The 14,705-nt window shown below is 40.4% G+C and overlaps 1 protein-coding gene across 2 annotated transcripts in view; it reads right to left on the bottom strand.

The window, feature by feature from the left end:
• Positions 1 to 14,235, bottom strand: part of NUBPL (NUBP iron-sulfur cluster assembly factor, mitochondrial) — a 241,121-nt gene extending 226,886 nt beyond the window's left edge. For both annotated transcript variants that reach the window (XR_009454504.1, XM_059710159.1), the window contains exons 1-3: positions 14,094 to 14,235; positions 13,421 to 13,568; positions 10,221 to 10,255 (exon numbers count right to left, since the gene is read on the bottom strand). Coding sequence is in view for 1 of the 2 variants with exons in the window: in XM_059710159.1 (XP_059566142.1) it covers positions 10,221 to 10,255; positions 13,421 to 13,568; positions 14,094 to 14,198 (288 nt within the window). In the remaining variant the exon portion in view is untranslated. The remainder of the gene's footprint in view (positions 1 to 10,220; positions 10,256 to 13,420; positions 13,569 to 14,093) is intronic.
• Between the last annotated feature and the right edge of the window lie 470 nt (positions 14,236 to 14,705).

The raw sequence follows: 14,705 nt of genomic DNA, 5'->3' as shown, positions 1-14,705 counted from the left end.
ACTGGATTTCACAAGATGGAAAAATAACCCTCACTTGGGTAGAATTCATGAAACACTTCACTAAGCTGCCCTTCAGGACAAAACTAGCTCATATAGTGCCTCTGTGTGACTTGGAATGCAGCCTGCAGATGCACACGACGAAGAGGGTAGCATGGATATCTGTCATCACTCAACTCCCTCAAGAAGCACCCTTATGCAGGATATAACCAGCCATACATGCAAGCCTGGAAGACAGGACATACAAAGCTGAAGAAAAGTGAAGTGAACACTCCAATATAAATGTAGAAGAAAGGCTGTAAACTATCAAGTACTAACTAGCAATGGAAAGTAACCCAGATTGGCTAGAGCACAGGGATCGTTCTGAAGATAAACCCAGAAAGGTAGATGAGGGCAAGATCTTGAATCATAAAGGCATTGAGCAGTGATTCTGAACAAGAGAGTAATGTAATACCAACAATGCTTTAGTAAGAGTAATCTGACGTTATGTACTGAACAGATCTGAGCATGAGCAGTGGTGCCAGCCTGTAAGTTCCTCAAAGGCAGGGACTGTGTGTCTCATTCATTTCTATACCCTCTAACTAGCAAAATACTTGGGACGGACAAATTGGGCATTCAACAACTACTTGAAGTATAAATGAATGATTGAGCCAAAAAGAAGTAATGAGCCTTAATTAGAGTGGGAATAATGGATATAGAAAGATATACGTTGGAAAAATAATTCAGAGACAGAAATAAAGACATTTGCTGACTGATGAAATGGGATAAGGCTAGGGCAAGAATCAATAAAGACTATAAAACTGATAAGTATTACGTGCACTGCATCACAGGTTTCTGTGAAAATCAAATATAATTATGTTCATGAAAAAAAAAAGACTGCTTTTCTCTGGAATAAAAGCTAGTCATCTTGGGCAGATACACTACTATGTTTGACCTTGAATATATCTCATTATTGTAAGACATTTATCATCCTCTGTCTTCACTACATTATAAAACCTTTAATAGTACATAATTTGTCCATTATGGACCACAATAAAATCTTAAGTGTTGCTTTAATTAACATTTTCTAACTCACTGAAGAAATTATTATTGAACCTAATTCAGCTATACACAACCAAAATATACACACACGCACACACACACACACACACAATTTTTCTTTATATTCCCAGAGTGTCTATCAATTAGTGTTATAGGTGCTCAACAAAAGAGATCAACTTTGTATGCATACATATAAGCCTAACCAATGGACACAGACACCATGGGGGTGAAGGCATGAGTGGGAGGTGTGGGGGCAACGGGGGAATAAGGACATATATGTAATATCTTAATCAATAAAGAAAAAAAAATTTTTTTAAAGAAAGAAAAAAAAAGCCTGTTGAACTGAAATGAAATAACTTTGGAATCTCAACGAGCTTATCAATAGCGACCTTTATGTTTCCCTCTCACAGTCTGAGTGCTCTTCTCACCCATTTATTAAATTTATACTGTAGAAGAAAAAGATCCATAATAAGGGTGGTTAAGAAGATAGAAAAAAGGGCGGGGGGAAAAAGGAGACATATGTGATACTCTTTGTAATACTTTAAGCAATAAAACAATTTAAAAAAAAAAGAAGATAGAAAAAAGAAAAATAAAGAAATATGATTGTAAATATGCATGACAGTGGTTTGCCAGTAACTGTTTAACAACAGGCTCAGAATGTGGTGGAAAGCCTGATTTTCAGTATTTGCCAGTTTCCATGGTTTAATTACTCCCATCGTGGCCTATTTCAAGCTAACAACATGATATCAACTGGTTTGCAAAATTCCTAAAAATTTAACAATCAGCTCACTCAAAGCAAGCATAAGTAAGCTCCAACACACTACTGCATGTCATTTCTAGATGCATGACAGGCATTCTGCTCTGCAATACTAACTTCTACAACCTCAAAGTAAAGTACAAAAGGCAAGGAAAAGGCAGGGAAAATCCACACCCTATTTCTGTAAGGCCTTCACCTCAATCTACAAAATAGTCTTCTTTTAAACTGGGCATATGATCCAGCCCATAAATTCCTTTTTCCTAGGCCCATGACATCCAAACTTTTCTGATAATGCAAGGCTATCAGTAAAAATGTTTAAGCATATATCCTCAAATACGTTAACATATTTGCTTATAAATTATATTAGAACTACTATACTTATATAGTATAAATTATAAAACTTACATAAAAAAACATAAAAGATACAAATAAAAAAATTTCCCTCTCACATCCCAATGGACTATTTTACATACCCCCCCCCCACCCTACTGTTTACACAATCCAGTTTAGAGATTAGTAAGGACAACATTAAAAGTAATATAAATAATTCCTAGACCTGTTTCCCTTAGTCCTACAACTAATCTTTTTAACCTTTTCACTCCAGTGATGAAAAAGGATAAGCACCAACCCATGGAAAAAATAGGTCTTTAGGAGAAACAAGTTAGCAAGGTCTTAAGCGAAGTTAGACTAAGAAGAAGCAGGTCAGTCAATACAAGCTCCATGGAATTAAGACTCCATGGCAATAAATCGTTACAGAGACTACAAAGACATCATCCTAACTTGAGTTTTTAACCCCACAAAGCAACATACCTCATACCATATCCAATAAATGGATACCATATCCAATAGACCTAAGCCATCTTTATCACTTCAGGCAAATAGAAGAGCTGAGGGGAACCTTGAGTTTCTCCTAAAGACCAAACACGTCCTCTAAATAAATTTAATATTAATAAAATCTTAAGTTAATATATACAGAGTACAAGGCTATGCCAGATTTTATATATATATATATATATATATATGTCATATATGAAAGCCCTTCTTGCCAGATATACATAAGTCATATAGAAAAGCCCTTCTTGCCTGGCTGGTGGTTAGAGCATAGGCCCAAGCACTGAAGGGTTGCCGATTAGATTCCTGGTCAAGGGCAGGTACCTGGGTTGCAGGTATGAACCCTGGCCCCTGTTGGGGTACATATGGGAGATAACCAATCGATGTGTCTGTCTCACATCAATGTTTTTCTCCCTTTTTCCCTTTCTCTCTCCTTTCCTCCTTCACTCCTCCACCCTCTTTCTCTTTCTTTCTCTCCCTCCATCCTTTCCTACCTACCTATCTCCCTCCTTTCCACTCTAAAAATCAATGGAAAAAAGTATCCTCAGGTGAGGATTAACAATATCAAAAAAGCCCTTCATTTCTATTGTAGATAATCTGCTGGCAGATCAGTTTCAGCCAAAAAGCTAATCCCTAATCAAAAACTAGTAATCAAGAATATAAACTATATAAAATTGATCTTTCTTAAGTATATTTAAATTAATTAAACACAAGACAATAGCCAATCATAAACTACTGTATTATGTCAGATTATCTTTGAGTTATCACAATGTACTACTCAAATTTCCTTACTTCTTCTTAATTTCTACACTAACTTTGCAAGAAAATACTGAGAAATAAAAAAATAAAAAATTACCTTCCTCAAGATCACAGAATACTGAAGACCTTCCTAAGGAAGATTCTATAAACATGTTTAAAAATACTTAAGCCCTGGCCGGTTTGGCTCAGTGGATAGAGCATCGGCCTGTGGACTGAAGGGTCCCAGGTTTGATTCCAGTCAAGGGCACATGCCTAGGTTGTGGGCTCACTCCCCAGTAGGGAGCATGCAGGAGGCAGCTGATCAGTGATTCTCTCTCTTCATTGATGTTTCTATCTCTCGCCCTCTCCTTTCCTCTCTGAAATCAATAAAGAAATATATATTTTTTTAAAAAACAAACCACTTAAGGATACTCAATGCTTTGTGAAGATGTGGCCGAGGGAAAGTCTTACTCCTTTTCCTTTCTTGTTGCCAATTTAATAGAAAGCATTAAAGAAGAGGCTGCCCTCATCTCTGCTCCCAGAAAAAAGAAAACAAAAGAAAGAGAAAAAAAGATATTTCTGAGCTACCATCTCATCAAGCCCAGCAGCATTTAACATGAAGGAATCAACCCCTTTTTAACTATATTTTTATCCTTTGATTCCTTATTACATAGTTGTTTTCCATTGTCTTAAGACTTAGCTTTAGCTAAAATAACCAAAATAAAGATCCCCCAAATGCATCTACCCTCCCACCCATTCTTTAAGAAAAATAGGGTTCCTTCCCCTGGGTAACTAAGTGTCCTAATAAAAAATATTTTTTTAATGTATTACTGGCTCTTACTTCAACAATATTGACTAAATATACATGATTTTCTCTCTTCTCTCCCAAATGCCCATTGAAACAATAAGAGAAAAAAATAGTTTACCACCTAAATGAAAAATAACCACAGAGATCCAGGAGATGGCGGCACAGGTAAATGCCTGTACTCACCACCTCCTACAACCACATCAAAATTACAACTAAAATACAGAACAACCATCATCCAGAACCGCCGGAAAGCTGCCTGAATGGAAGTCCTACAACTAGAGAAGTAAAGAAGAAAGCACACTGGGACTGGTAGGAGGTGCAGAGGCGCAGAACGGGCTGGTCTGGCACCCATGTGTGTCGCTTTTTTAATCAGGAGGGAGATCATCTCTATGGAGGCCACCTGCAGGAGCAAGGGGACCCAGCCCACACCAGACCCCCAGCCCAGGATCCCAGAGCTGGGAAAAGAAGTCCCTATGGGCAGTAAGAACTACAGGCTGTAAAAACCAGTGCGGATTGGGGCTCAGTGACACAGAGGCTGCTGGAGACCCAGCTGTTCCTCTTAAAAGACCTGCACCATGAACTGAACTTACCAAGTCCTGCTTCCTCTGAGCTCCAGCACCAAGGTGATGCTCTGGGGAATACAGACACCAGGGCAAGAAGGAACTGGATTCAGGGCAGGAACTCGGGGGCAGCTTTCTCCCAGATGGAGGTGCTCGCAGGAACCATTGTTTCCAAGCTGGGACCTCCCCAGTTGCAGGGCTGACAGGCAGCCATTTCTGTTTGCTCCGTCCCGGTGATTCCCTAAGACCCATGCCTCATCCAATTTACAACCCCACCCAAGTTGTGTGCAGCAGCTTTTGCATATGAATGGCCTGTCCTTGCTCAGGCGAAATCTCTCAAACAGGCTGCAGCTAGATTAGGGAGCCCCAAACTGATCAATAAAAGGCCCAAGACCCAGCACCAGCACCAGCCTGCCTTACTTCATAGCTGGGCCTCATCTGGGCACTTACAAATTCGATACAAAGGGGATGAATCTGCAGATCTCTCTGTAGCTCCTGCTGGGTGGCCCCAGGCAGTAGCTCACTTTGCACCTCCCTGGAGACCCAAGAGCCAGTGTACCCAGTGGTCAATATCAGACCATACCAAATTACATCTCTACACATTCATAAGTGACACCCTCAAGGGATAGACTCAGTGAGCACCAAAGCCCCACTGAACCAAGTCCTGCTCCATAAGGGTGTCTCAGTCCTCACAACCAATTGGCCTGGAGGTCAATTCCTCCCAGTGACACCAACAGCAATCAAATCTCAACTACAAGACTGTGCTCACAGCCCACAAAGGGGTACACTTAGAGCTCCTAGCTCAGGTGACTGGGAGGTTGAGCCACTGGGCCATATAGAACACCTACTTCACAAAGCCACTCTACCAATTCAAGGAGACTTAGCAGCTCTACCCAATACATAGAAACAAACAAAGGGAAGCAGCCAAAATGCAGAGACAAAGAAATATGTCACAAGTAAAAAAAATAGAAGAAAGCAAACTACTGGATATAGAGTTCAAAACCACAGTTATTAAGTTTACTCAAGAATCTTCTAGAAACCTCCAAAAAAATGGGAAAGGACCAGTGAGAAATTAAGCATACACTGACTGAAATAAAGAATAATATACAGGGATTCAACAGAAGAGTAGAGGACTCTGAAAATCAAATCAACGATTTGAAATATGAGGAAGCAAAAAACACCCAACCAGAAGAGCTAAATAAAGGGATCCAAAAATATGAAGATAGTGTAAGGAGCCTCTGGGACAACTTCAAACATCAACATTCACATTATGGGGGTGCCATCACATTATGGGGGTGCCAGAAGAAGAAAGAGAGCAAGATATTGAAAACCTACTTGAAGAAATAATAACAGAAAACTTCCCCTACCTGGTGAAAGAAATAGATTTACAAGTCCAGGAAGCACAGAGAATCCCAAACAAGGGGAACCCAAAGAGGACCACACCAAGACACATCATAATTAAAATGCCAAGGGCTAAAGACAAAGAGAGAAACTTAAAAGCAGCAAGAGAAAAGCAGTTAATTACCTACAAGGGAATGCTCATATGACTGTCAGCTGATTTCTCAACAAAAACTATGCAGGCCAGAAGGGAGTGGCAAAGAATATTCAGAGTGATGAATAGCAAGGACCTACAACCAAAATTACTCTACCCAGCAAAGCTATCATTTAGAATTGTAGGTCAGATAAAGAGCTTCACAGACAAGAAAAAGCTAAAGGAGTTCATCACCGCCAAACCAGTATTATATGAAATGCTAAAGGGCATTCTTTAAGAAGAGGAAGAAGAAGAAAAAGATAAAAAATATGAACAACAAAATGGCAACAAATACATACCAATCAACAATTGAATCTAAAAATCGAAATAAACGAATAAGAAATCTAATGAACAGAATAAATTGGTGAATAAAATAGAATCAGAGGCATGAAAATGGAACAGATTTATGATTCTCAAAGGAAAAGGGGGTAGGGGGGTAGGAGGAGATTAAACTAAGATCTTATATGCATACTAGAGGCCCGGTGCATGAAATTCGTGTACTCGAGGGGGAGGGGGGAGTCCTTCAGCCCGGCCTGCGCCCTCTTGCAGTCTGGGAGCCCCACAATTGATCGCCCCGCAGAGGGGGGCCCTGCTCACCGCCAACGGCCAGGTAGCCTGGGCCTCCCTCTTTGGAGCGATTGCAGAGGCCACCCAGCTGGTGGCCTGGGCCTCCCTCTGCAGGGCGATCATGGGGCAATGGCGGGGCCCCCCAACCAATCGCATCGCACCCGCCTTGGCACCGGCAGTCCGTGCTGGGTCACCGCGGCTCCCGCGGAAGTGGCAGTCAGTGCTGGGATGCCGCAGCACCTACAGCGGCGGCAGTCAATGCTGGGTTGCCGCAGCACCCGCAGCGGCGGCAGTCAGTGCTGGGTTGCCGCAGCACCCGCAGCGGCGGCAGTCAGTGCTGGGTCGCCACGGGGCCTGTAACCCAGGAGGGACCAAGAGGTCAGCAGTTCAGCCCACTCGCCAGTCCCTGCCCACCTGAGCCTGCTGTGTGTGCAACCTGGCATTCGGTCATCCTTTCGGTTGTTTTGGGTGTTACGGACCCTGGCTCTTTATATATTAGGTTAGGATATGCATTACCTATGGACACAGACAATAGGGTGGCAAAGGCCTGGGGTGGGGCAGGAACCAGGTGAAAGGGGGAAATGGGGGGAGAAAAAGAGGGACATCTGTAATACCCTCAACAATAAAGATTAAAAATAATAACAACAATGATAAATTTTAAAAATTCATGCAAATTTGTCATCCTACTCCAGAAAAAAAAAAGTATCCTATCTAATAAAAGAGAAAAATGGTAATTGGCGTACGACGATACCCTTTTCATTGGCTAATCAGGGCTATATGCAAATTAACTGCCAACTATGATTGGCAGTTAACTGCCAACAAGATGGCGGTTAATTTGCATATGTAGGCACAATGCAGGGAGGCGAAAGGGAAAGCAGGAAGAAGCCCCCTGCCACTGACAGTGATCGGAAACCCAGGGGGGAGCTAAGAGCTGGGGGGCAGGGCAAAGGCGGCCCTGGGGCCGCCTTCGCCCTGCCCCCCAGCCATGATCAGAGAATCAGGTGCCTTTTCCGCCCTGGCCAGTGATAGCAGGAAGTAGGGGTGGAGCCAGCGATGGGAGCTGGGCACGGTTGAAGCTGGCAGTCCCAGGAGCTAGGGGTCCCTTGCCTGGGCCTAAAGCGGAGCCCACGGTCACGGGGCTGCTGCCGCTGCGGGTCCCCGCTGCCCGGGCCGGACGCCTAGGCCAGAGGCGTTAGGCCTGGGCAGGGGCGGAGCCTGCAACCGCGGGGAGCTGGGGGTCCCCTGCCCAGGCCTGACACCTCTGCCGGAGGCCTCAGGCCTGGTCAAGGGGCCGATCCGGTGATTGGTGATCGGAGGGTGATGAGGGTCAACTCCTCTGGCTGAGGCATCAGGCCTGGGCGGGGGGCGGAGCCGGGGATTGGGGGGATATGATGGTCCCCTTGCCCAGGCCTGAAGCCTGGGTCAGAGGTGTCAGGCTTGGGCGGGGGGTGGAGCAAGCGATCAGAGGGAGATGGGGGTCCCCTGCCCAGGCATGATTCCTGGGCCAGAGGCCTCAGGCCTGGGCGGGGGTCAGAGCCAGTGATCGGGGGGAGATGGGGGTCCCCTGTCCAAGCCTGACACTTCTGGTGGAGGCGTCAGGCCTGGGCAAGGGGCCGATCCTGCGATTGGAGGGTGATGGGGATCAACGCCTGAGGGCTCCCAGTATGTGAGAGAGGGCCGGCTGGGCTGAGGGACACTCCCCCCCCCCCACACACACACACACCCAGTGCACGAATTTCGTGCACCGGGCCCCTAGTATATATATATATATATATATATATATATATATATATAACCACATTAGAAAACAAAAAGGTGCCATTTGCAGATTAGAGTTTTTAAAAACCTCTAGATCCATGGTTCTTAAACTTTAGCATGTATCAAAATACCCCAGAGGGCTGGTTTAAACACAGATTGCAGGACTCCACCCTCAGGGTTTCGGATTCAGTAGGTATGAGGTGGGGCTGATGATTTTGTATGTCTAACAAGTTCCCAGGTGATGCTGACTCTGCCGGTTTGAGGACCATATTATGAAAACCATCATGCTAAGTAAATAGAGGTCATTAAAAAGAATATTTTTTATTAATTCTAATTAGCATCCTCAGAAAGATTCAAACAAATGATACAACCATTTTTTCAAGTGGGTAGGGACAGCAATTGGAAAATAAAAAAATAGTTCTGAAACACTGGAAAAAATATAATTTCTGAATTTTTAAAAAATCAGAAGGACTAAATAACAACTAAAACCTAGTATAGCAGTGTAGAGGCATCTTCTAAAACACAAAACAAAAGACAAAGTGATGGAGAATATGAGAGAAAAATTAACTGGCATAAAGGATCCGTATCTACCTAATAGGTTTCTGGAGAGAGAACAAACACATCACAAGAAGTAATCAATAAAAAAATTTGCTCTAAGCTCAAAAAAACTGAAACTTCGATACTGTTTGGCCAGTTTCCAAGCAAGTAAAAAAATTTAAAGCCAACAATTAGATGCATATTTGTGACATTTCTAAACTCAAAGAACATAAAGAAAACTCTAAAAGCTTTGAGGGGGGAAAATAGGTTATTACAAAGCAATATGAATCCAACTAGCATCAGACATTTCATAAGCATGCTAGAAGAAAATGGAATTTTTTTTCATGGTTTAGAGAGGAAATTATTTTAAACCTGGAATTCTACATCTAGTCAAGCTATCAAACATGAAGGAAAAATAAACACATAGAGTGGGGCCTTGACTTACGAGTTTAATTTGTTCCGTGACGAAGCTCGTAACTCAAATTACTCGTATGTCAAATCAAAAGTGAACGAGTGAGACACGTGATGCTGGGCTGATGTTGTGGCGTTCACTGCGCCAACTAGCGGTGGGGTATCTGAAGCTGGCTCGTAACCCGAATTTTAGCTCGCAACTCAAAGCAAAAAATCGCCGAGAGACGGCTCGTATCTCGAAAAACTCGTTAGTCGGGACACTCGTAAGTCAAGGCCCCACTGTATTTGGAAATTCAAAAATTAAGAAAATGGACTTCCTGTCTAGTTTCCTATTTCTACTACAAGAAATTATCACAGATGTCCAAAATGGGTTTAAGAGCTTATATTAGCATATTGGCAGAATTACATACCTTTTGGAAGCTCTAGGGAAGAATCCATTTCCTTGCCTTTTCTAGCTTCTAGAGGCTGCCTAAATTCTGTGACTAGTGGTCCCCTTTCATTTTCATTAGTGTTATAAAATATAACCAGTAATTATAGCAGACTTTTGAGTTCCTTAAAGACATGCAAACTACTAGAACAGGATTAATAGCTTTTGACAGAGTAAATGAAAAACATCAATATGCTCTTTATCAGTGGCTTAAAACACATTTTAATAAATTAATAATTCTATTAATGAACACCTACCGAATCATTCGCTGCTAGTCCAAGTGCAAGGTTAACTGTAAGAAACAAAAAAGTAATTAAATTTAGTAACTTTCCTTCTATTAAAATTCATTTTCCCTTTTAATATGTGCAATGTAAAAACCAAAGCACAGGAACATTTAATATATTTTCCTTATTTGTTTTTTACAAGGACATGGAGAGAATTCAGGAAGTAAAAAAGACCCCAAAAGTAATATTCCAACATAATAGATGCTTATTAACATTTCAAATAATTCATTTATAATGTTATAATTTTGTTTAAATAATCTACTTAGTTTGTTTTAAACTATCTTAATGGTATATATATATATTTTAATTATTTTCAAAAACATATTTTCAAAAAAATATCTACCTTTTAATAAATAAAAATGGGTATGATTATATTGTTTTTTAAAAATAAATGCTAGTGATGCAGGAATTCTAAATATGTAACTCACAGTACTTACATATATGAAAGGTTGAACCACTGTGCAAAGAAAAGGGAAGAAGGTAAAAGGTAAGGTGGTAAAACAAGTTCCGAAAATTGTCTATCTAGTGAATCCCAAAGACTAGCCAAGGAGGAAAGTAGTAGTCTGAAAACCACCTTTACACCAGCAATAAAGATGTTCCCATGACTGATAAATGGACCCTCATACTATGGATCACATTCCTTACAAATCGATGTCATAAATGATGCCAAAATTGTTTCCTTTAAAGTAGTTAAGAGCATAGGTTTCTGGGTAGGCCTGGTTCAAATCCCAGTTCCACCACTTTCTTATGTAACCTTGAATAGGATATTTTAGCCCCTAAGTCTGTTCCTGCCTCTATAAAATATTTCCTATTTCATAACTGTTGTGAGAATTATAGGAAATACTGTATGTAAAGTACTTAGCCTAGGGCACTTGATAAATTAATCTTTATAAATTATAAAGTAATTCTGAATTTCAAGTACATCATAGGTTAAACATAATCCAACATTTAAGTGGAAACCATCAGAGGTTAATTCATTTTCATGTTAGGGTCTTTCAATATTTATACAATAGGCTCACAGAGCATGTTTGTATTAATCAAATGTTATCATTCTAATCCAAAATATCTCTAGCATACACATTCAAATGGGAAGTATTTTCAGATTGTTTGGGACAAGAATAAATACATATAAGGAAAAGAAATATAATACCAACAGAGTTACATAGAAATAACCTATTTCTAAAGCTTATGTATGCAGATAGGGCTGTTATGAAAAAGGATAGGCCAGTTGTTTGGGACAGGTGGTATAACATTAACAAAGGAAAAAAAGCAAAGAAGGGATTCACTGAAACACCTACTTGTGACATATACTATACATTTTCTCATATATTTACCTATTTATATGCTATCGCATTCCATGGCAATAGGTAATCTTCTAACTAAAAACAATAAACAATCAGTTTTTAAAAAGTGCTAGCCTATAGACCCAGCAAATTATATTGCACAAAACCATGGCTATCATCATGAAAATAACTTCCATCTTTAACAAGACCAAGTAGTCACAGAGCATACAAAATTATTCACACCACTGAAAACAGGTAAATGTACTCTGAATTTAAAAAGAGGTATATTCTAGAACCAAAGATTAAGAGCTACTAAGTTTTAAAAACAAAATATCAAATAGATCGATTGTAGACTCTTAGGAAAGCAAAAATGTGCCGGATATAGCATGAATTCTTTAGAACAGTCACTAACTAATCATTTTAATAAAAGTTTATTACCTATTAAATAGTAAATTAAGGGTCTATCATCACTAAAATACTTGGTAGATCTGAATTTCTTCAAACATCTGAAAAATTCTTTTACAATTACCTTCAGGTAAAAATGGGGGAGGGGGGAGGTAGGGGTAAATGAACTAATAAAACTATACAGTTGGACTTATTGCTAGTTGTGCAACTATAAAACCACTAAGACGTAGGATTTACTAAATATGGCTTTAAGTCAAGACACAGATGTCTAGTGACAGTCACAGAACTCTGTACCTGGTCCTTCTTATTTCAAAAATGTCATTAGTTTCAATAGAAATAAAGAATTTTGAGATGCATATATGCAGTAACTTTAGGTTAATAATCTGGGGGAGGGGGAAAACCCACAAATTTTAAAGATCTTGCCAGTACAGAAGCAAACTAAAATTAACAAAGTGAAATATAATAAGGTAGTCACTTTTTAAAAATCAACTGCAAAAAAAGATAGGTTAGCTAAGACCTGAATTAGCAGCCATTCCTATTGAAATAACTGAAAATTAAATATGAGGCAACAATAAGACATGAAAACTTTATGACCCCAAATTAATAATACTCTGTAGAGTAGGACTGGGAGAAGGGATGTTACCCTTTAAAATTATTGCATTGGATTAACTGTTTAGAAATAAGAGGTTTCTTTTGAAAAAACTTGGGAATATCTGTTTATTAGTTTTGGATGGTAACTCTTCTATTTCTGGTTGCATTCTTTTATGGGTACTAAAAGCAGCACTTCAGTCACAATGAAGTCTACAATAAATTAAAAAGAGCCACCCCAAAAACATATATATAAAATTTTCTCTGCTCCAATATAAAAGATATAAAGATTAGATGATATCTTAAATAATTACATTAAATCTTTTCAAGCATTTTCAAATATTAGGTCTATATGGACTTTATAAATGCTGAAAATTATATTACAGTTAAATAAAAAGATCACAATAAGTAAACAATCTCATTACAATTACATGTACAACTACATGTAAATGGAAAAAGACTGGAAAAGACTGCCAAAGAACAGAAATAATTCAGTATTAAAGTCCATAGATGGTGTTAGAATAATAACAGTAACCAAACACTGAGCGCTTACTATGTAGGAGACCCTGGGCAAAGGGTTCAGTTTAATTTAGGTAACCATCTAATGAAAAAAAGTTGTCATCCTTGCCGTTTTACAGGTAAGTAAACTAAAGATCTGATGGGCAACTTGACAACCTTTGCCTCAGTTAAGGAGTCAAAGGCCTGGCTATCTACCAAGTTTGGTCTAACTCCAAAATCTAAGCTCCTAACCGCTACCAACTCCTGATATTAAGTAACCAGCTACCAGGAGCTTCACAAATACTAACTTTTAAAAAAACAAATCTACAGTTTTAATACTGTGCAATCGCCAGTCGTCAAAAGTTCCTAATTGAGATTCGAATTAATATCCTATAATACCTGCTGTTGTAGACTTTCCAACTCCACCCTTTCCAGAAGCCACAACTATAACTTGTTTAACACCTTCTATTGGTTTCTGCTTTGGAAGTCCTCGGGACATGATTTGTGTTCTTCTTTGTTTTAGGGTCTCATTTTCAGCGCCAGATAACTTTAAAAAAAAAAAAAGTTTTAAAATAAGCCATCTTTATTATCATACTGTGAAAATAAAAACGATTCGGGGTTTGTGATTAAAAGGACATTCTTTCTTTCTTTCTTTCTTTCTTTTTCCAGTCCAAGTCTATTCATTTCTACTAGTGAGGCCTTTAGTGCTATTCACCTACTGCTATTGATCACAACCCAAGAGACACGTTGTTTCAGCTGACTTATCTGTCAAGACACCCGGACGTTACAAATGGAAAGCAAGCGCCGCTTTCCGGAGTTAGAGCCTCCACGTGTTTTCCTTCTCTGCATAAACCAAGGCTTAAGAAAGCAATGCGCAGGTCACACATCCATGTTCTAACCATGTTCCACGTCCCTCCACACCTCGGCCTCATCCTATGGGGACCTGCACAGGAAGTGGGGCCGTCCAGCCGCAGGGTCTCACTGAGCGGCCAGCGGGCGGGAGGCAACGCCAGGCCCCTGCGGCCCAGCAGCTCCGTCCCGCCCTCCGCCCCTGCCCGGCTGCACCACGGACCTGGCGCCGACACACCCAGTGGCTTCCCCCAAGCGGGACACAGGCCCCGCCACCACTCCGGAGCGACACCCCGCCAAAACGCAGCCAACGCTGCCAAGACCCCATTCCGCAGAATGCCGCCCACAGCCCTGCCCGGAAGCCGTCGCTGTTGGCGCCGGGTAATGACGTCACATGGCAACGCCCGGCTTCCTTTCCGTAGCGACTAGCCTCCTTGGAGTTTCTTTTTTTTTTTTTTTCCAAAGTCATTTTAATTCTACATTTAGATGAGTTTTCCACATTGCCACTAATGAATTTTCATTGAGAAACTATATTCTGGAGCAAACAATTTGGTCAAACAATTACATTTACTAAACATTGTTTTAATTAAAATAATTTAATTAATTGATTTAGTCATGTTAATGAATATTTTATATATTTACAATTTTCCCCCTAGATTTGATTTTTTAAAGAGTAATATTAAAATTTCATTTTCTTTTTATTTGTTTTTTATTGTTTAAAGTATTACAAACAGTAATACATATGTCTCCTTTTTCCTCCCCACAAGGGCCTCCTCCCGCGCTCCCCCAGCCCCACTCCGACCCCCTCCACCTCCCAGTGTCTGTATCCATTGGT

This window comes from Myotis daubentonii, chromosome 1 (assembly GCF_963259705.1).
Source record: "Myotis daubentonii chromosome 1, mMyoDau2.1, whole genome shotgun sequence".
NCBI classification, from domain to species: Eukaryota; Metazoa; Chordata; class Mammalia; order Chiroptera; family Vespertilionidae; genus Myotis; species Myotis daubentonii.
This window is presented reverse-complemented; position numbering and strand designations above follow the sequence as displayed.